At 33.6% G+C, this 20,996-nt stretch overlaps 5 protein-coding genes across 5 annotated transcripts; 2 read left to right on the top strand and 3 right to left on the bottom strand.

The window, feature by feature from the left end:
- Window positions 1-1,256: 1,256 nt before the first annotated feature.
- On the bottom strand, window positions 1,257-4,304 carry LOC126382392 (dolichyl-phosphate beta-glucosyltransferase). The gene is made up of 6 exons (XM_050032236.1): window positions 4,118-4,304; window positions 3,869-4,043; window positions 3,035-3,243; window positions 2,431-2,645; window positions 1,827-1,964; window positions 1,257-1,548 (listed from the first exon to the last, which is right to left on the bottom strand). The coding sequence occupies exons 1-6, from the start codon at window positions 4,187-4,189 to the stop codon at window positions 1,350-1,352; spliced, it is 1,008 nt and encodes a 335-aa protein (XP_049888193.1). The 5' UTR covers window positions 4,190-4,304; the 3' UTR covers window positions 1,257-1,349.
- Window positions 4,305-6,630: 2,326 nt separating this feature from the next.
- LOC126382400 (nitric oxide synthase-interacting protein homolog) lies at window positions 6,631-8,139 on the top strand. The gene is made up of 2 exons (XM_050032249.1): window positions 6,631-7,437; window positions 7,812-8,139. The coding sequence occupies exons 1-2, from the start codon at window positions 6,749-6,751 to the stop codon at window positions 7,996-7,998; spliced, it is 876 nt and encodes a 291-aa protein (XP_049888206.1). The 5' UTR covers window positions 6,631-6,748; the 3' UTR covers window positions 7,999-8,139.
- Window positions 8,131-13,350, bottom strand: LOC126382341 (uncharacterized). Its single transcript, XM_050032147.1, has 8 exons — window positions 13,141-13,350; window positions 12,608-13,065; window positions 12,179-12,250; window positions 11,809-11,934; window positions 11,041-11,452; window positions 10,611-10,730; window positions 9,958-10,205; window positions 8,131-9,847 (listed from the first exon to the last, which is right to left on the bottom strand). The coding sequence occupies exons 1-8, from the start codon at window positions 13,222-13,224 to the stop codon at window positions 8,212-8,214; spliced, it is 3,156 nt and encodes a 1,051-aa protein (XP_049888104.1). The 5' UTR covers window positions 13,225-13,350; the 3' UTR covers window positions 8,131-8,211.
- Window positions 13,351-13,683: 333 nt separating this feature from the next.
- On the top strand, window positions 13,684-14,761 carry LOC126382416 (60S ribosomal protein L21). The gene is made up of 3 exons (XM_050032289.1): window positions 13,684-13,798; window positions 13,995-14,128; window positions 14,383-14,761. Exons 2-3 carry the CDS (start codon window positions 14,000-14,002, stop codon window positions 14,731-14,733), a joined length of 480 nt encoding a protein of 159 aa, XP_049888246.1. The 5' UTR covers window positions 13,684-13,798; window positions 13,995-13,999; the 3' UTR covers window positions 14,734-14,761.
- A 1,378-nt stretch (window positions 14,762-16,139) lies between these two features.
- Window positions 16,140-20,968, bottom strand: LOC126382385 (ubiquitin carboxyl-terminal hydrolase 46). Its single transcript, XM_050032224.1, has 8 exons — window positions 20,756-20,968; window positions 20,482-20,562; window positions 19,473-19,689; window positions 18,742-18,822; window positions 17,887-18,083; window positions 17,200-17,457; window positions 16,768-16,911; window positions 16,140-16,459 (listed from the first exon to the last, which is right to left on the bottom strand). Exons 1-8 carry the CDS (start codon window positions 20,798-20,800, stop codon window positions 16,349-16,351), a joined length of 1,134 nt encoding a protein of 377 aa, XP_049888181.1. The 5' UTR covers window positions 20,801-20,968; the 3' UTR covers window positions 16,140-16,348.
- Between the last annotated feature and the right edge of the window lie 28 nt (window positions 20,969-20,996).

Here is a 20,996-nt window from a genome sequence, read left to right as displayed (position 1 = left end):
AGAATATTATTTTTGAAAAGTCTGAAGAAATCTCGTAAAAGTTAGTGTTGTCACTTGATTTATAGGTAGTTGATAAAATTGCGCTCTTACTTTAAATTCTAGCTAACTGATTTTCAAGACTATCGATATTTCTTTTGACAGCACTACTATATAGATCGAGAAAATAAGTTTGCTGAGGCAAACAAAAGCATTTTTTTGTTTATTTTAGTAAGTCACTTCACAATCTTCACATCTACTTGTTGCTCATCCATCACACTTGCCAAATTTTCTATAAAGTTTAAATGTTATGTAGAATATACATTTAGTAGACACTTTACAAAATTTATACCTATTTCTAGGGCCAATATTGCTCAAGAACTTTATAAAAGTTACGAGCTTAGCTTAGCGACTTACTTGCAAGCAAGTAGAATCTGATAGCGTGTACCGTAAATTGCTCTACACTCTAAACACAGATCATAAATGTAGTTTAATTGTATATTGCGCCAGCCAAAATAATTAAAAATATTAAATCCAAAAGTGATTGGTTGTGACGTTTGTTTAAACAATACAATGGCAACACTACTGCCTGAAATTACCCGCACTTTATTCAATACTTTTCGACTTTTATACAAAAAAATGTTAACTGCGTTTATGAAAAACCTTTGCAAGGCAGAAAGATTTTAGCTCACTTTCCAAGAATCCTCAGCCTCACCTCATTCTTCACCTTAAAAGATTCCATCTCTTGTTTCTTACATTACGTTACGAACACCCGGTAATAGCTCTTCGGGTGTGGCGCGAAAATGAGAAGTCATTGATAGTTAATCAGAACCATTGGATTTTATAAAATACCATTCTAAATTGCTAAAAACTTAAATTATAATAATTTTGAGCCACACTGATGCGATCTTCTCAATATATTATAATAATTCTCTCCAAATGGTATGTAGAGAAATATTTAAACGTCACTGTATAATAGACAATATTTAAATGTATTGAAATTTTTATTCAAAGTCAAAACTTCGTAAGAGCTATGTTTGAACGCCACAATATATGAATGTCTATAATAATATTAATAATAATGTGAAGATCACAAATTTTATATAGCTTTAAGCATTTTGTCTGTCTGAGATATATTATAGCTTTGATGTTAAAATTATCTTCTAATTTTTACTTTGTGAATATAAGATATTGACAGAGATATGTTTGTTTTTCCATTTCCATCTTCTAAAGAACAAGAAGTTAGTTTTGTTAATAAAAATGTAATAAAAAGAACCTGATTATTATTAAACTTTTAATTATGCTTAGTTTAAGAAAATACAATTTAATTGTAAGTATAAATAAAAATATAATTGGAAATTATAAAATTGTGCTTATTCTACTTTCTCACTGCGTATCTTCCATGCTCCGATGGTGTACTTCAACCAGATGAGGCCCAGGTCGCATCCCATTTGGATCCAGGAAAGTACCGGAGTCACCTTAGAACCCTCAATCTCGGTCCATCTTACTGGAATCTCGGCTATAGGAATGTTTAACTTTTGTGCTATGTACAGCAACTCAACATCAAATGCCCTGGAAAATAAAATTGTGATAGGCTTTAAACTTGCTGATTAGGACCCTAGGAACCATCGCAGATATACAATTTTCTTTAAGAGGATGGGACCTTTGTGAAAAAAATTAAACCCACGCCCGTGATCCCATAATGGGGTAGGGTAGAGCCACAACAAACAGAATTAATTCACCTTTGTAAAATAATAAGAAAAAGCATCATTGATAATGCCCATGATCTCTAACGGAGTGGGCAGAGCCACAGGTAATCAGAAGACAAGTTAAAAACAAATAAAATTTACCATCTATTGACGTGGAGGCTCTGAAAACAAATGTCTGCAGCCTTCCTGGTAAACAACTTGAACCCACACTGAGTGTCGCGGATCCCTTTCACGGTAAACAGCCACACCAGGAAGTGGAAACCAAACATAAGTATATTCCTGAAATTATGAAAAAAATACATAATAATTATAATAAAGTATAAAGAATAGTCCGTTACAATATCAAGAGCTCGAAAAGAACAAACATCATCACAACTGTATCCCCGAAGGGGTAGGCAGAGGTGCATACTCGCCAGCTATGTTTAAGTTGCATAACTCTAAACAAATTGGAAAAGAAGTATTTTCTGTTTAATCTAAAATAAAGTGCTTCCCATTAGAAACCCATTGAAATTCAAAACTTGTTTAAAAATGGAATATCTAAATATGAGTCTTTAGTTAAGTAAGAAGAAGGCAGACCCCACCATCAGATGGGAATAATAAATGCCGCCAAGGAGAGAGAGAGAGAGAGAGAGTTAAGTTATGTGTGTGTTTGGGTGTGTATATGTTTGTGTGCAAGTATGTGTGTATGTGTGTGTGTGTGTGTCTGTGTGTTATGATATTCCTAATCAGATAATAAAAATCTTACCTAAAAATGCTCCTTGTAGCTAATGAGTCCTTCTCCAAATGAGCTCTTGAGCCGATCACAATAGCCAAGCTATCACCTACAGGCCCCGGCTGTGTCTTCAGGTCATTGTGAACAATATCAGTCAATGCTGCTTCCAATTTTGTCAAGTCTTCAAACTTTGACGCACCGTCTGCATCAGCAAACAGTATTACTGCTCCTCTGGAGCTTTGGATACCCTGTTATGGTAAATTGAAAAACATGAAAGAATTGAGTAGTACCCTAGGTCAAAGATAAATTATAAAATTCAGATAACTAAATAAATACAGATCTAAAACTGACCAAATTTATTTTATTCTTAACTATTTTAAAATTTAAGACACTAAAAAAAAGACACTAAATAATGACTTTTTTTCCACTCTAGGCCTTGTTTCTGCACATAACCGACAGTGAGACACCTGGTTAAGACCAAAAATATTTTATAAACTAGTAAAAAAAAGAAGAAAAATATTTGAAACATCCTTATCCTATCTCTTTGTTTAGAGATAAGCTTACCTGTACTATCTGTTTTCTTTGTATGTTCCTTGTATCAGTTTTATTGTGTACAAATAAATAAATAAACAATTACCAATCTGACAGCACCTCCTTTGCCTCTATTCTTAATCAACTCAAGGCACCGTATCTTTTCGGTTCCATATTTTTCAGCATAGGACTCCGCCACTTTCACAGTGTTGTCTTTACTACCATCACTGACTACTAGGATCTCATATTTGTATGAAGGTAGCACCTTCAGTCTGTTTTCTAGGAATTCCACAGCCTCATCTAGCATAGGGGGCACTGAAAATATTTTTTTACTTTCTTACATCAAATCTGATTAAAGTTTTGCAACTGATTGCAGATAAAAAGAAAACAGAAAAAAAAAGATTTCTTACATAATCATGAAATACCTAACCCAAGAAAATATAAAAAAGTGCTATTTCTACCTATAGAGAAATAATTCTATAATTTACTTTATGCTTACACTACCAAAATAATTGCTTACTGGAAAATACTGTTATTTATTTTATTGTTATTCATAACTAATACCTTATACCTACTACATGTATATTAACTACATATGAAGTGTAACAGAAAGAATAAGAAATGACTAGTAATAAATAAGTTTATATTAGGTACCTACTACCTGAGCCTAGAAATTAGTTGAAATTGATCAGAACATTTGGAGTAGATAATGAAAGTTAGACAGATTATTTATTGTAATGACTTGGTGACTAAGCCACTGAGATTTGGCTGTATAAATCGCGTGACACATTGTAATGTGCTTAACACAGCCCGATATAGCATTTTTAGTCTATTAAAGATAATACTGAATAAAATAAGCTAGAAACAAGGTATCTAGGTGAAAGTGTGTTGCTTGCCTATCTACCATAAAAAAAACTGATAATTAACATTTATCACTCACGTCTTTCTTCTTCATTATATGCAGGCACTACCACGCTTAAATGTACTTCGTAAGGATCCTTTATACTGGGTAGTTTCAGCTTATTTTTCGTTCGAGGATCATTGTAATATTCTTCTTCTTTAAATCGCTCCACTTCAGGATAAGGTTTCGTTATAACGTACAGAATGACTGAAAGCTAAATTTAAATATAATTCATACATATTTTCTGGATTATAACATTTATTAGGTACAAATCGTTAAGTTACTTACCAAAACTAGAAGGGTTATAGCGGCAATTATTCCGTAAAGGATCAACGTGGACAGTAATGAAAGTAGATCCATTGCTGTTCCTACTTAACTATAAGGTTAAAATAATGATATCTGAAACTTACAGCATTTTATACCGTATATTGAAATAAATTTACATTTGTTGATACGCGAATTACAAGACAGCACGTCCACTGTTGACGTCAGTTGATTGTCAAATTGACGTCCAGTGCTGCCAACCAACAAGATATGGAATAGTGGTGCATTTTTTATGCAACAGAAAACGCGTGCCGTGCTGTGCCGGCGGAGATACGCCGTTGCCGGACCCGACCGACGCCGGTCCGGATTCCGGCCACGCAAAGAAAGGCTGCTGACAGTGCTGAGCTGACACACACATGTCAAAAATCAGTAGTATCTCTTACTAGTCTGTGCTCGCATCGTACACAAAATACACAAATTCACAAAATAATTAAAAGGAGATCATCGGATTTCGGCCCAGAAGTCAAAGTGCCGGCCAAAAAATAATTTTGCTATATTCCGTCCGACCTTATCCGTCTGAGTATTTATTACTATGGCACCAAAGCTGTAGGGTCAATATCTTCGGTTTTATTCGATTTAAAAGAACTGTATTTTTCATACATTTTTGGTGAAAATGTAAAGTGCCGGCCAAGTAACAATAATGGTATATATCCTTAGAACTTAACCATCTGAGCATTTATTACTATGGCACCAAAGCCGTAACGTCAATATTTCTGTTTTTATTCGAATTAAAAAATAAACTTGTATTTTTCATACATTTTGGTGAAAATGTGAAGTGCCGGCCAAGAAACAATATTGGTATATCCCGTTAAAACTTATCCCTTTGACCATTTATTATTATGGCACCAAACGTCTATGACCATTATTTTGGCTTTTATTGGACTTTACGTTTTAGTTTCTAAGTGAAAAGTGCCGGTCAGCAAAAACACATGTCAAAACTATCGAGAAGATACCTGTAAACATTATTCACTATGACAATAAACGTGTATGACCATTAGTTTGGCTGTTGTTGGATTTTTAAAATATCGATTCTTGATTTATTTTGTTATAAAATAAAATATGACAGGCGAGTTATTTAAAGGATCGTCAGAATGTTTATTACTACGACATTAAACGTCTATGACCACTATTTTGAACTCAATTAGATTTCTCAAAAATCTGGAGTTTTCATAGATATCTACACTTTGGCGAAAAAAGTTTTGATGGTGATACACGATTTAGAAGCTTATTTTTTTTTAAGAAAAATGAGGTACGATGCTATGTCGGCCGAGTAGCACCAGGACATTCTGATCGGCATACATGCAAAGTACAACTGCCCGACTCCTGTCTTCTCTAACAGCTACTTCAGACGTCATGCCAAAATACGAGTTTCGTCACTAGATGGCAAGCTTATCTTTGGAGGGTGGTAACTATCTACGGTCAAGATGAATCAATACCATAATTCGACCTAAACTTAGGCCGTAACGTTGAGTCGAATGCAAAAACTACAGCCAACGTCATATCTAAAATCAGATAGTATTAATATAGAAGTTCACCTAACAACACACAAAACAAAAACACAAAGTATTTATCTGACTAATAACTAGTCATAGGGAAAGCTCTGCTTATTGTCATTGTTAAAATGTATATAAAAAAAGATTTTTTTAAAAAGTCTAATAAAAGCCAAAGTCGATATTTGGTAATATAGTAAAAAAATACGTTTCAAGTCGTTTACCAAAAGATTTGACTTATTTTGTTTCGCTGGCTGACATTTTCCCATTTAAACCAAAACGGAAAGAGAGACGAATAAAAGTCAAAATAATGGTCAAAAATGTTTTGCGCCAGATTATTAAATGTTGTAAAGGTCCTTTGTAATCCGCCGTACCGCAAGTTTTGCCTAAAGCACTTTATTTTTAAACAAAACAAAAAAGAAATCAAGATTTTTAAAATACAATAAAAGGCAAACTAATGGTCATACACGTTTGGCGATATAGAAAAAAATGTTAACAGGCATCTACTCGATACTCTCAACATGGTATTTTTGGTGGTCGGCACTTTTCACATTTGAACTAAAACGTAAATTCCAATAAAAGTCAAAATAATGGTCATAGATATTTGGTGTCATATTAAAAAATATTGAGAAGCAACTATTAGACAGATTTGACGTATTTAATTCGATGGCCGGCATTTTAACATATTAACCAAAACGGAAAGTCCAATAAACGTCAAAATAATGAACATAGAAGTTTGGCGCCATACTAATAAATGTTCTAACGGTCCTTTGTAGTACGCCGGTATCCATTTTATTCCCAACGGACATAATATTTTTTTTTTACAAAATGTATGAAAAATCGAGATTTTTAAAATCCAATTAAAGCCAAACTAATGGTCATACACGTTTGGTGTCATAGTAAAAAATGTTCACAGCAATGTACTCGAAAGGTTTGACACATTTTTTTTCTCTGGCCGGCACTTTCGAATTTGGGCCGGCCAAAGTATGGAGAGCCGATGATCTCCTTTATTTACAAACTAAAAATACTTACGTAGTGATAGTGAATATATTCGCGATCGGATATTCATTACCATTACCGTTGTGGATTCAAGAACTATCTAAGAATGACTAGACACGCAAGAAATTGCACGGCAGGAGCTGTATACACATACCATGAGAAGAAAAAAGATGCTGCTGCTTCAGGGTATGGCACCCAAAGCGAAAGAGTCGGGAAGGATTCCGTGAAGAACTTCGACTGTTGTAATTTGACTTTACAACCCTGCAGAAACCCTGTCGCCACTAAAGAAGGTTACTTGTTTGATAAGGAAGCTATCCTGGAATACATTATAACAAAAAAGAATGAGTACACACGCAAACTGAAACAGTATGAGAAGCAATTGAAGAAAGAGGAAGCTGAGAAAAATGAGCTTGCTGCTGCTGAAAAGGAGGCAAATTTGATTAAATTCATGAACCGAGAGAAAAATATTTCAAGCAGTGCAACAAAGTCAGAAAGTGGACCATCTACCTCAAGTTCAGTGTCGAACTTGGCGAACGGAAAAGACAAACAATTACCTAGTTTCTGGGTTCCATCACAATTACCAGATGCAAAGGTGTCCAAATTACAAAAGCCGGACCCTACAGTATATTGCCCTATCAGTGGAAAACCACTAAAAATGAAAGATCTCATTGAAATTAAATGGACTTTAGTAAATGACCCTGATGATAAAAAGTCATTGATTGCTAAAGAAAACAGGTACATGTGTCCAGTTACACATGACATCCTTAGCAATGCTGTACCATGTGCCATAATCAGGTAACATAGTAGTTACTCAAATCTAAAGTATGTAACAAATTCAAATATATATTTATTCAGTAGGTAACTATGTACACTTTCAATTGTCAATTTTTACATACACAAATGTCTCATCCGTCTAAAACAACTGCAGCTTCTCACAACCTATACAGTCAGGGAATCTTCTCCCTGCAAGCTGCAAGAAAAATCTCATTCAGACAGTCTTAATAAAAATACATAAAATATTTTATTTCTATACAATTTATTAATTTGGCTGCCTAATACCTATCAGCTCCCAGACAGATAATCCCATGCATTTATATCTTATAAAGTTTCTGTTTAATTACTGACTAAAAACTGTGAATTTCTTTTTTAATTTGTATGTTGTTTCTTAGGACAACTGGTCATGTGGTCACAATGGAGTGTATTGAGAAGATCATCAAGAAGGACTGGCTGCATCCACTCACAGGAGACAAGTTGAAGGAGAAAGACATCATCCCAATGCAGAGGGGAGGCACAGGATATGCTCTTACAAATCAGAACCTTGAGGGGAAAAATGAGAGGCCTGCACTGCAGGCATAGAGCAGTTCTGCAGTAATGGCTTAGTTAGCATAACTTAGATATGCTCTAATTTAAATTTTAAGGACTTCTAAATACTTACTCACTTTGTACATAGTTTGAAATAATTATTATGATGTAAATAAAAGGAAGAAGCTGTAAAAATATATTTTTTATTATACTAATTTGTTCTAAATAAACATCACTTACATGTAATTAATATCTACAATTAGCCTATCATGAATTATTAAAAGAGAATAGATCCAACTGAAAATCTACTGCACTATTTCTAATCTCAGTCTCAGGGTATGTTAATCCTAATGACTCATTTCCCAATGAATCTAAGAAGTTCAACACTGATTGACCTTGGTTGGACAAACTTGGACTTTCATCTGGATTTACATCAATATTTACAGAAGATCCCTCTACTTTTGAGTTTGTTAAAGATTGATCAATTAAACTGTCTGTCTTGTCATCATGTACTAATGATTGTCCTAACAAACTATTATTGACATCTTTTATATCCAGCAAACTTGAATCAAACAAATTGTTTTGTCTCTCATTTATATGAGACATGCCAGTATCAAAGAAGCTGCTTTCCTCTTTATCGTGTATCAAGGGATCTGAATCATTAGAGTTATTCGATGATCTTAATAATGAAGAGTCAAATAAGTTATTTGCTCTTTCCTTGACACGAGATAAAGCTGATTCGAAATTCTTATTCTTTAACTGCATCACTGATGACCCTATCAAACTATTGCATTTTGGTTTCACATGCATTGATGGTTCATAAAAGCCATTTGCATCTTCTTTTTTATGCAATAATGTTTGGCCAGTGCCAAACAAACTATTAGACTTATCTTTCCCATATAACAGTGAAGGTGCCATCAACTCGTCAGATTTCTCAATGCTTTGTTTAAAAGTAGCATCAACCAACTGCCTAGCTTTAGATAAAGGGTCAAATAAACAGTCTGTCTCATCCTCTGCTACTTGCATCAGTGGCGGTTCAATCAGCCCACTATTTTTTGCAGGAGTTAATGTTGGATCAAATAATATACTCGATTTCATGAAACTATCATCAGATGATTCATTGGCAGCACTTAGTGTCCAATCTTTTGAAGTGCCAAAATTTAATTCACTATGTACATCAGTATCTTTTTGTAATTCAACATTATCTCTAAGTAATTCTTCTAGATCACAGTTGGTCTGTGCCTGCTGGTTTTCTGATTCAGATTCTAAAGGCTGTAAAATTTGTACTTCAAAGTTGCTCATTTTATCTGGATTCAGTTGAAATTTTCGCACCAACGCTGATGGTAGTTTTATAGGAGATGAACGAATATCAAAATGGGTGCTGCGGAATTGTGCGTGTGTTTTAGGCTTAATGCTTTGGTCTGTAGAAATTGCACTGTTCACTGTTTCTTCCACTACTGGTTGAACTTGAGTTTCAACAATTTCCTTTTTGGGCTCATGCAGTGTATCATTTGGACTTATATTTATTGCACTATCTTCATTTGGTTTACTAAATGTAACTAAATCCTCCATGCCTAGTTCTATGTGTTGTTCGCCCTCAGAGGCGAGCCGAATCTTTTTCGCGTTAATTTTCCGTTTCTGTTGTTTCAGTTTCAATATTCTCTTTGTAACCGTGGGCCATTTGTCAACTGAGTTGATCCTTGCGCAGTCTTCGCCCTCAGCTTCGATGTTCGCGATTTCTTCTTTGTGCTTAGAAAGCCAAAGTTGAGAAGGTTTGCTTACATCAGAATTAAATTGATTGTTCTTTGGAGCTGGATTATGTATACAGTGTCCATCTTTATCTTTCACACAGTTGAGGGCATCCATATTTAGATTGTATTTACCAGCATTCATGCCAAATAGTCTGTAACCAATTAAAAATACGCTCAGAATTATAGTATTTAACGAATACGCTAACTCTACCATATTTACTTTCAAGATTAGGCAAAGGATAATATAACAAACAGCTGTTACCTGCCAATATCGTCATTGATGGTGCATACATTCCCTTCCCGCCCGTCTATCTTCTTCAACAGACATGGTAGCAGTGACTTGATCTTCTCAATGAGTTGTTCCAGTTGCTGTATGAAGATGTTTGCTTGGTCGCCGCCTCCTTTTATGATGGCCTGTAGACAGTGGAACAGGTTGGAGTGGATGCGTGCCGGGATGTGAGTGGGATAGTTCTCGTAGTGACGCTGCAAGCGGTAGAAGCTGCAGAACTCCTGGAGAAATCAAAATTTTCACATTATACATTGTTTTAAGTTTACGCGGTTATTATCATAATTAAAACACATAATAACGGGTTCTTACCGCGTTTAAAGCAGGGATATGAAATAAATAAAAGTCGGGAGTCTCATATCCCTGCTTTAACGCGGTAAGAACCCGTTATTATGCTTCACATTATAGTATGGCAGAATTTTTTTCAGATAATTTACTGTATGTCAAGTATTAGAAAACTGGAATATTATAAAATAAAACTTTATTTAGTTTGTAATCTATAAGCAGTCTGTACAATGTAGGTGGTAATACTGGCAATATCTAAATAAAAGCTCCGAAAATATGCGTGTGTACTTCACCAGTAGGTGTTATATTTTACTACTGATCAATCTCTAGTTATTGTAACTTACAGCAGAGCATTGAAAGCAGTTGACAACATTGCCAATTTTCTTCTTGGGCTTCTGTGGAGATTCTCCAGATCGCATCTGTTTAGGAAGCTTTACTGTTCTACCACTTCTTGTAATTTTTGGCTGAAACATCAAACAAATACATGCATAAAGGATAGACTAAGATCAGAAATTAGCCATTAAAATTATACTATTAGTATAATTAGGCGATCTACTATACTATTTGTTCCTTGAAACTTAATAGAAAGTCAGTATTTATACCATTGATCATATTGATTCATTATAACACTCAAATAGAGAGTAGTTTTTAAACTGAAGTGTCCTACTTGTATTACAGGGCATAGGGCTTCTTCTACATAATATAACATCTCTTTAGTGGATAAGAAAATGACAGGTATAATTTAAAAATAATGTTAGCAGATGTTTGCTTTACCTCAACTGGGATATCAAGTTCCTCTTCTATTTTCAAATCTATCAGTTTTTGTTTTTTAATTTCATTTTGTTTCTTTATTGGAGTTTCAGATTCCTCAGTTATTTTTGAATCTATCAATTTTTGTTTCTTAATTTCATTTTGTTTCTTTACTGAAGTTTCAGATTCCTCAGTTAATTTTGTATCTGTTAGTTTTTGTTTTTTAATTATAGTTTGTTTCTTTACTGGAGTTTCAGATTCCTCAGTTATTTTTGCATCTGTCAGTTTTTGTTTTTTAATTACATTTTGTTTCTTTACTGGAGCTTCAGATTCCTCATCTATTTTAAAATCTAAAGGTTTCTTAATTTCATTTTGTTTCTTTTTCACCACAACTTTGTTTCTGCCAACAACTGTGAGATCTCTGGGTGATACAACTCTGGAATTTAGAATAGGTATTATAATTTAAGAGATTTCAAATTAAATATTATTCAATAATGATATTTATAATATTAAAAATATTTTTTTTATAATAAATGTTTATAAAATAGGGAAGAAACTTGCACCAATTAATTAAAAATTATAGTTGTCATTTTTTAGCAATGTATGCATGTTATCTTTTCTATCTTACTTTGTTTACAAACAAAGAAGAGTAAAGTACTGATGGATACACTTCTTTTTTATATCATTAAATTAAAGAAAAAAATTATAATCATGAACTAGTGACTAACTAATGTAGTGTAACGTAAGTAATGTGGTAACTTTTGGTATTGTCAGTGTAGTATTTTAACATACTTGTAAATGAACTTGGTATTGGTAACAGGATCGTAGGCTGGTTCCTTTGGTATTTTCTCCGGGTCACTGAATATTTTGAGCGCTTTGTTCACAATCTTCATCTGTTCTTCACTTAGTTGATTAAGACTGAAAAGTAAGTATAAATACATTTTACATGATAATAATTTATGAAATCTTAATATCTTTGTATATTGTTATATACACAGGGCGAGTTTAGCTCATTGTTTCCACTATAATTTCTCAATTTTAATTTTAATGCAAGTATGTATTCACTAAAAGCTGTAAAAGACGGTGAAGAGTGGAAATCTGTTATTCGAGCCCTGCATCCCAACAACATAAAAGGTTTAGAAGAAGGGAAAGATGTACTCACCTATGGTATGTCTCTCCAAGTTTTATCAATTGTACAGATGTATGTTTGGATGGGTTTACATTTGAATCAATTCTATAAAAAAAAATAGATTATTCAATTTGATGTCAGTGTTATCAGATATGTCAAATATTAATTTGGTATTCGGCACCTAAACAGAATGTTCAGTTTGGTACTAGTCCACAATAATAATATTTTGGTGCATCTAATCAGTATCATTGTATTAAAATATGGAGTGGAATTCTCTGCAGTCTTCTGTGTTACCGAATGCATATAACCCAGGTGCTTTCAAGACCAGAGTGAACAGGCGCCTTCTGGGCGAGCTCACTCCATCTTAGGCCTCGTCAATGCCTTCGGGCAAGTCTAGGGCCAAGAGCAAACCCATCAAAGGTAAAATAAAAAAAAATATTAGCTAAAAGTTGTTTGACTTACTTCTCTTTTGGTTTGTTCTTTGGCACAGATCTGGCATAATGTGTGCGGGTAGTGTTTGGTATGGTCCCCACTCGAACTATCTTCCTATCAATCTCAACTCTTGGGACCGTAGGGATGGAGTTGGTACTCTCCACAGTGTTATTGACGGCACTCACGGCAGCCACTTGAGCTACAGCTGGCTTCACTATCACATTATTCACAGGAGTTAAGTTCACTGTACTGTACTGCTTTGTCTGAACGGTCACAGTACTTACACATTCACTTTTAGGTAACAGGAAACTGGCTAATTTCAAATTATTTCCAACAATATTAGTGGTTTGCTTCTTCAGTATTCTCGGCTTTGGACTGCTCAACAGACTACTCTCCAAATTGCCGCTATTTTCGTAAAACGTTTTCAGGTTATCCGTGATGGGTTTTTGTAGGTCATGATTATTCGGTGTTATAATATACGAACTAGTCTGAAAAACAGAAATAATTTATGAAAAACAAAATAAAAATAAACATCCCAACTATACGAATCGAGATAAAAATACCTGAGTGACGCTAGTACTTGGTATCAAATAAACGGGCGTGTATTCGCAGGAATTCACAATGATATTTTCCGGTGTTACATTCATACTTCAGGAATCACTTTTAGAATTTATATTTTAATAGATTTTATTCATAGTAATAGTAATTTATCATCGATTTCTTAAAATAAACAAACTATGTCCGCCTCTTATTGAATTGACAAAAGATTTTGCGTTCTGAATTTGATCAATGAAATGCTAAAGAAAAACAGCACGACGGAAAGAAATTTCTGAACGCGTATAATGCGTTTATTTGTCACAGTGATAGAAATTAATTATTTACAATAAAAAACATTTGCCATATTATTTTTATCTTTTTCTTACATACTGCTTTCCGTTCCATACGTGTATAATAAACACAAATCAGTATTTTGTCTATGGTAGGAAAATTGAAATGAAGTTTGATGGAGATTTTATATATAATAATAAATGGATTTATTTTATAATTCATTTCATGATTTTCATTTATCACATTTTTATTTTATGTTTATTAAATAACAAACAAAGAATAAAATAAATATTTTGTTGCGCGAGTAATGGCAACATTTTGTAATCGTTGTCGATTTTCTCAACCATAGACAAACCTAACCTCTTTTCAATCCGTCAAGCTTTGGAAGACGAGGTGATTATCGTGAAATAATATAAAATCTGTTAAAAATGTGTTAAAATTAAGTTTTCGACTCACCTTTGCGAATATTTTGATTCATATTTCATTCTAAAACATTAATTTAGTTTGTCCCGGTCGGAATATTATAATTTGTGGTGTGATTGCTTCAGTCCACGTGCAAGCAGTCGGTAACGCAAGGTTTTGGTTACAGGCAAGATGACGAACTCCAAGGGTTACCGCCGTGGCACGAGGGACCTCTTCGCGAGGCGGTTCCGCACACATGGAACCATCCCGCTCTCCACGTACATGAAAGTGTACAAAGTTGGCGACATCGTTGACATTAGGGTACGTACACAATGCTCTCGCAATAAACACTGGTCTATCCAATGTGCCCTTTATTGCATTATTGAACGCTTATCAGACTAGTTTTGTTGAAATTATATAAAATGAAAACTTATCAGATTTATTATGATTTGATTCATAAGTAACTTAGAACTTGGGTATGAGATTTACAGGAAAATAACTAATTTTTAGCCACACGGCATAAGCAGTTTTGCGTTAGCATATTGTTTCTAATGTCAATTAAAACGTTATTTCAGGGCAATGGTGCAGTACAGAAGGGTATGCCACACAAAGTGTACCACGGCAAGACTGGCCGTGTATACAATGTCACAGCTCACGCTCTTGGCGTCATTGTTAACAAGAGGGTGCGCGGCAGAATAATCCCCAAGCGCATCAACATCCGTGTAGAGCATGTCAAGCACTCCAAGTGCAGACAAGACTTCCTCAAGCGTGTGAAGGAGAACGAGAGGCTGCTGAAAGAAGCCAAGGCCGCCGGCAAAGTGATCAACCTGAAGAGACAGCCTGCTCCCCCCAAGTCCGCTCACATTGTCAGTGGTCTTGAGAAACCAGTGCTACTGGCACCAATTCCTTACGAATTCGTAGCTTAAAAACTGAAATAAACTATTTTTAAGAATACTGTACTTTTTTACTTAGTAATTACCTGAAATTGGAGCAATATTATAAATTGTATTGTGCAATACCTTCTATAAACTAATTATACTTCACCTGATGCACAAATGTAGTAATGCAATTTGAAATCAGGTTATCTGCCAACCTTGTGTGGAAGAGAAGTGTGTCAGGATCGAAGCAAATGGAATTCTATAGTCTCTGCTTACCCCGGTGGGAAATAGGCGTGAGTTTATGTATGTATGTTGTGTGGATTAGACCAACTTATGTTGGATAATTCTACAAACTTGTTAAATAGTCAAACTAAAAATGCAACTTGTTGAAGTCGATAGAATAGATGAAAACAGATTGTTTACCATTATACAATGAAGTTCTAAATAAACTAAATAATATAGGTACCTACCCTGTAACGACAGGATAGAGATATGGTATATCGGTATAAGCCGTACTAATATTTATACACTTTGATACCATGTCACATTAACTTTTTTGAGAAAGTTAAGTCTCATTAAATCAAATATGGTAGTGTGACAGGGTTCTAAAGTGGGTACCTACATGATATTACACATGCATGCGTGACTGTACACATAAAACGAATTCTAGGGCGCATATTTTTGATGAAAAACACATAAATGGACCATTTGCAGCCACTTTGTCATACTTGCTACGTTCATGAAGACTGGATGCGTGTCCGGGTAGTTCTTCGAATACCGGAAGTCAATGTCTTTAGTTACCGTAAATGCAAAAATAAAATAGAATCTTTCTGAATGTTCTGTCTTTTGCAAATATCCAGTTTAGACGTCCAAATATTTTAGGATATTTTTGCGTCTATAATAATATAATATTCACTTCCGGTGGGCGAAGATCAACCCCTCATGTACCCGGGAGGGCAATCTCTCTTCACTGGGAAGTGAAGAGAGATTGCGCAAGTAGGAATCGACTAATAGCGAGAATGACAAAGCGTGTTCTCGTTATTTTTTATTAGTTAAGGTTAACTCCGTTCAGCTTCAGTGCGATCGCGCTCTTAGTTTTAACTATTGTTTTTTAAATAATAAGGGTGTTTTAACACTACATATCCCATCTGAGTCCGAAAACGACGGACAGTAGAGGGTTACTTAGAGAACCTACCATACAAATAGTCCTAGGGCCACTTCGAATCCGTCATTAGTCAAACTCGGATCGAAGCTTTTTCATACAAATTCCACAGTAATTTCGTATTTTGACGTTAAGTAAAAATAACTCATTTGACTAGTTGGAAACTAGCCTATTCATCAGTGAAACGACCCGCAGCTCGCAGGCGCTCTAGATATTCGTACCATAATAGCTAAGAATTGGAATAGTGTGAAAACGTCCTAATGATCTTGATGTCCAAATAAAATTCATAAAATCGAGAGATCACAACTCTTTATTCTGAAATGAAATATATTTACAAATGAATGAAATTGAAAAAGATAATTGCAATAATAAATGATAGGAATCTAACAATTTCAATAATTTATGCCTTCAACTTTAACAAATGCGGCATATCATTTAATTAACATGATCTAATGAAAATGACTATCTTAAATTACATAAATTACTATAATTAAGGGAAACTTAACAACTAGCGTCTCTAGATTGATAAAATAGTATGTAGCCAGTTTCTGACGATTTTTGTATATCTGAAGTTAGGCCGTAAAAATCTTCTATAGCCGAAGCATCAATTTTCTGGAAAATAAAACAAAACAAATTAAAAATATCGATAAATTAAGCTCGCTCCAAGCTCGTATTGGTGCTGGGAGGAGTATCTCTTCTATACACATTATTAATCAAATTAAATTGTTGTTTAACTGTTGTTGTGTGAAATTGTTGGTTAAAAGTTGAGGGTGAAATTGTTGTTGTGTCAAATTTTTGTTTAATGATGGTTTATTCTATCACCAATAGCCGGGAAAGACGACGCACGTAACCGTAAATTAAAGTAACGAAACGTTCTTACGTACAAATTAATGGGTCCAGCTAGTTATATTTGCACTTACATCTACCATATCGTCGTCGAAGAGCAACCAGAAGCCGTGGCTCTTGACGATGCTGATGTAATGGCCTCGGTTGGGGCCAGACCCGCAGTGCACCACTACCGCCACCAAATCGTACAACCGATCGGGATTCACCGCGTCATCCGACTAAAAGTAATAAAAAATAGTATTAAAATCTCCATGGAATTACAAAACGTTAAAGTTGAGTAAAAAAAATATATACAAAAATACTTATAAAAAAAAGTAACAAGCTGCCTGATAGTTGAATAAATTATCAGAATAGCCTTAAGTATATTAAAAATAAATAAACATTGTTCTATAGAATATTTTCTTTTGCTGTTATTTTTCTTATTTGTTTGGTTCATTATTTGAAATATTCGTCTTGTGTAATAAATATCCTATTTAATCAGACTGGGTTACGAAATATAAACTTACCGTATTAAATAATCTCAGTTCCAATGGGAAAACAACACGGTGGGAGACTTTAATATGCCTATTATATTGTTCCATATACTTAAATCTTTTAAGATGAAGCGCTAATATTAGGGGTAGTTTCTTTACACGCATACGTTTCTGTGCTTCTTGATAGCTGCTACAATTGTCACACTTAAACTTGTTATCGTTGCAAAGGGTCTCCGTATCACTGAAGCACTTTAGACAGTGAGTTATGCTTGTGTTTTGACCGACGTCCACCTGTAAATCGTAGAGAGATAACTAATTAGGTTTCATATTTATTTTTGGCGATTATTGATACATCCATCGTTAATATGACAATATTAATATGATGTGTAAATCTATTTTTCATTAATTTTTAACAACTATTTAAACTGCAATATACTAGTATAAAATTTGTATTTATTAATGAATCAAAATGAAAAAAAAAAAAAAAAACGTATTCGTCACTATGTATGTATAGTGTTGATAAGTTAATTTCGTGGAAGATGTAGTTGCCTGTTGAACAATTATTTTTTCTGGCAACAATTGTAAAGGTGTTAATAAACTAGTAGTAGCGAAATTATAAGCCACAAAAACTATTTCGTCCATAAATCACCATCGCTTTTACTAATTATACTTTTTCATAAGCTATTTATACTTTTTTATTTTCTGACAACTGTCCCGCACCTGTAAGTCAAAGAAGTGTTCGTCCTTGCTGCTAACGGTTTCACAGTTAAGGCATCTCGTCTCACTGGTGAGCGTTCCCTGGAATATCTCGTGCACCCACGTGGGCTCTGTGTTCTGTTGAGGCAATGTACCGTTGCATTGGACATTTTCCCCTGACGTATTCTTTTGAACTTTTAGAGTACTTTGATTGCGTTCAGCTGTGGAGAAAAAGTTACGATTGCTTTAGTGACTACATATTAATGTATATTGTGTATTATTCTTTAGTACCTTAGTGGTGTTATTGCTTTAAAGTGAAAATATTGTTAGGGCCTTCTTTATCCTGATGTGATTTTCCTCAACAAAACCTATCTAATTCAGTTAATTGTGTGGTGGAGTATACTCCATACCCCTCTGGTTGATTGAGGGGAGGCCTGTGCCCAGCGGTGGGACGAATATAGGCTGTTTATGTTCGAATTTTAGCCTGGATTGAATGTTAGTTCTGTTTGGCAAGGTTTTGTTAACAAAAAACACATCCGGATTTTACATTCAGTTTTGTTGTACATACTTTTCTGCTCACAATCTTATGAACTTATGCTCAACAATATTAATTTTATTAATTAGTTCAGAAGTTTTTCTATTTGCATAAGTAAAATGTTTAACATGTTTGCGGCAAATAAAATTTAGTTATAGATTAATCTGTTAAGCTTTACCAGGAAAACAAGGAAGGTAAATGAACAATAATATAGTTTATTATAATAACATTACTTATCTTAATTATCACTGATTTAATCAGTATTAAAAATGGTCTTTCAAGAAAATTAAAGATACAGTACAAAAATTGAGATAAATAAAGTTATAAACAAACTGGGAACTTACCTAAAATAATCTCATTAATATGGTTGATAAGGAAGTTTAAAAACTCATGGGCATCTTGTTGCATGTAATTGTCAAATTCCTCTGTAAAGATAAAGAATTAATTGTGTATAAATTTAGGTACAGCAACATAATGAAAAAAAAAAGAAATGGATGATTATTTTATCTGCCAGGTTTATTTATTTTAAATTACGTTTATCCTTAGGTATTATTTAAGAAGTTATAATTATATTTTTTACGGTTTTTATTTATTTATTTTTTGAAGCCTTTTTGTTGATACAAAAATTAGTTTTTCTAAATTAAACATAAACATAAATTATCCAATTTAGTAATCATTATGTAATAATTGTTTAATAACTTCAGCTATTATATTCATGTCTGCATCATTTACTATAATCATAATTTATTACTTTACATTTACTACATTTACATTATTAGTACATTGCAAGTTCTTGAAGAAGTTTATAACAATTACTCAGTTGGACATAGTCCAATAATGCAGAAATGAAATACTCTAATAATTTATAGATAGCAAGATGTCAAATTCAAATATATCTTTATTCAGTAGATAACATAGTTACACTTTGAATCGTCAATTTTTACATAATGAATTTACATTTTAAACTACTGTAGCTTCTCATAACCTGTATAGCTGGGGAAACTGAGCTGCCTGTAATACCTCAGCACAAGGTCATAGACGTTCTTGTATGTATGTATGACAACAAAGCACTTACCTTTTTCCTTCCTCAATCTAGCAATAAACTTCTTAGGTGCTATAGATCCTACTTTTTTCTTCTGTGTGGCGATGCTATAAAACAGATCGGCGAGGCATGTCAGCAGAGTCTCTTTAGTTCTCTTGTTTTTTGCCTTATATTCCAACACTTTCTCTCTAAACGGTCTACAGAAGTATAAAGCTTGCAACACTGAGTTGCTATAACATGTGTTGCCAAACTGAAAAGAAGATGTTATAAGTATAATGTTTTTTATTGGGCTATCTATCTATGTAAAATTATTTAATATATATAAATTGTATAAAAATAAACTTAACAGGGACAAGATTGACTTACTTTGTCAATAGTTTTTTAATTTTATTGGTAAATTAATATTAAATGTCTATGTCTACATATTTTTCAGCACTTATCACTAACTTGATCTTGATTACATTTATATGAAAGTAGTGTTTTTTATAGGTATTTATTTATTTATTTAGATAAATATACATTGTAACATAACAGAAAAATCCACAGCTGTTACAAAGTTTCTCCTAAAATTACTTAACATACATGACACACAAAATAAAATAATAAAAAAAAAACAAAGAAATGAGTTCAAAAATTATTCCCGAATGGAGCTTACTGGCATCATGATTTCAAAAGTCTTCCCACATTCCTTCATCAAACATGCTATCGAACTAACAAACAATTAACTAACAAAACAAAGTTTCATCACTGAAACTTAATCATATATGAGTGAATTATTACAGTATAGAGCAGAAACTATATACCTACAAAAAATCTGATATAAATGTCAATAATACCTACTTTACATGCTGTAAACTGATAGACATTTTAATTATGAAGCCTATCAAAGCTGATATAAAGATGTTTCATTGTTTTTAAACTTTATGTCCTATGACTTGAAGCATAAAAAAGGTATTTGTAATTACACTTATTAGCATTATGCATCTGTATGTATTCTGAATATCTATCCTCTAGAAATAACCAGAAATGAGGAGCTACTTACATTTACTAAACCAAAATAGTGTTCGTTCGGTGGGAATTGCTCTGACCCGATGTCTCTTTCTAATTGTGATATATTTGCGCCCTGAAAACAGAATTACATCAGTATGCATCGACGTATTATTAAACTTGTTAAACTGCTTATAAATTGAACAGCACGCAAACATCACAACACGATGTCCAGTAAAACATTCACATACACGTTAATAACAATCGAACATTCTTGTGTTTTAACTGTATTTAGCACCGAATATCCACTTATTTATTCATTTTCTCACCATTCTCTGTTGGAAGTTAAGACCGAGATCCTGACATATTGACATTTGCAATCGCTTTAGGCAACTTTTTCGCACGATATACAGTTGCTTGGACGCTGAAACAGATTCACAGTAATTCCGCAGCAAAATGTAGTAACATAATTAGAATTTCTTTTAGGAATTAGGCAAAATAAGCAAAACCGTCATGACAGTTCGCCAGGTGGAATCATAGAGAATATACAGACGAATACTATATGGAATG

The sequence above is a fragment of the Pectinophora gossypiella genome, chromosome 4, assembly GCF_024362695.1.
Source record: "Pectinophora gossypiella chromosome 4, ilPecGoss1.1, whole genome shotgun sequence".
In the NCBI taxonomy this organism is placed as follows: Eukaryota; Metazoa; Arthropoda; class Insecta; order Lepidoptera; family Gelechiidae; genus Pectinophora; species Pectinophora gossypiella.
This window is presented reverse-complemented; position numbering and strand designations above follow the sequence as displayed.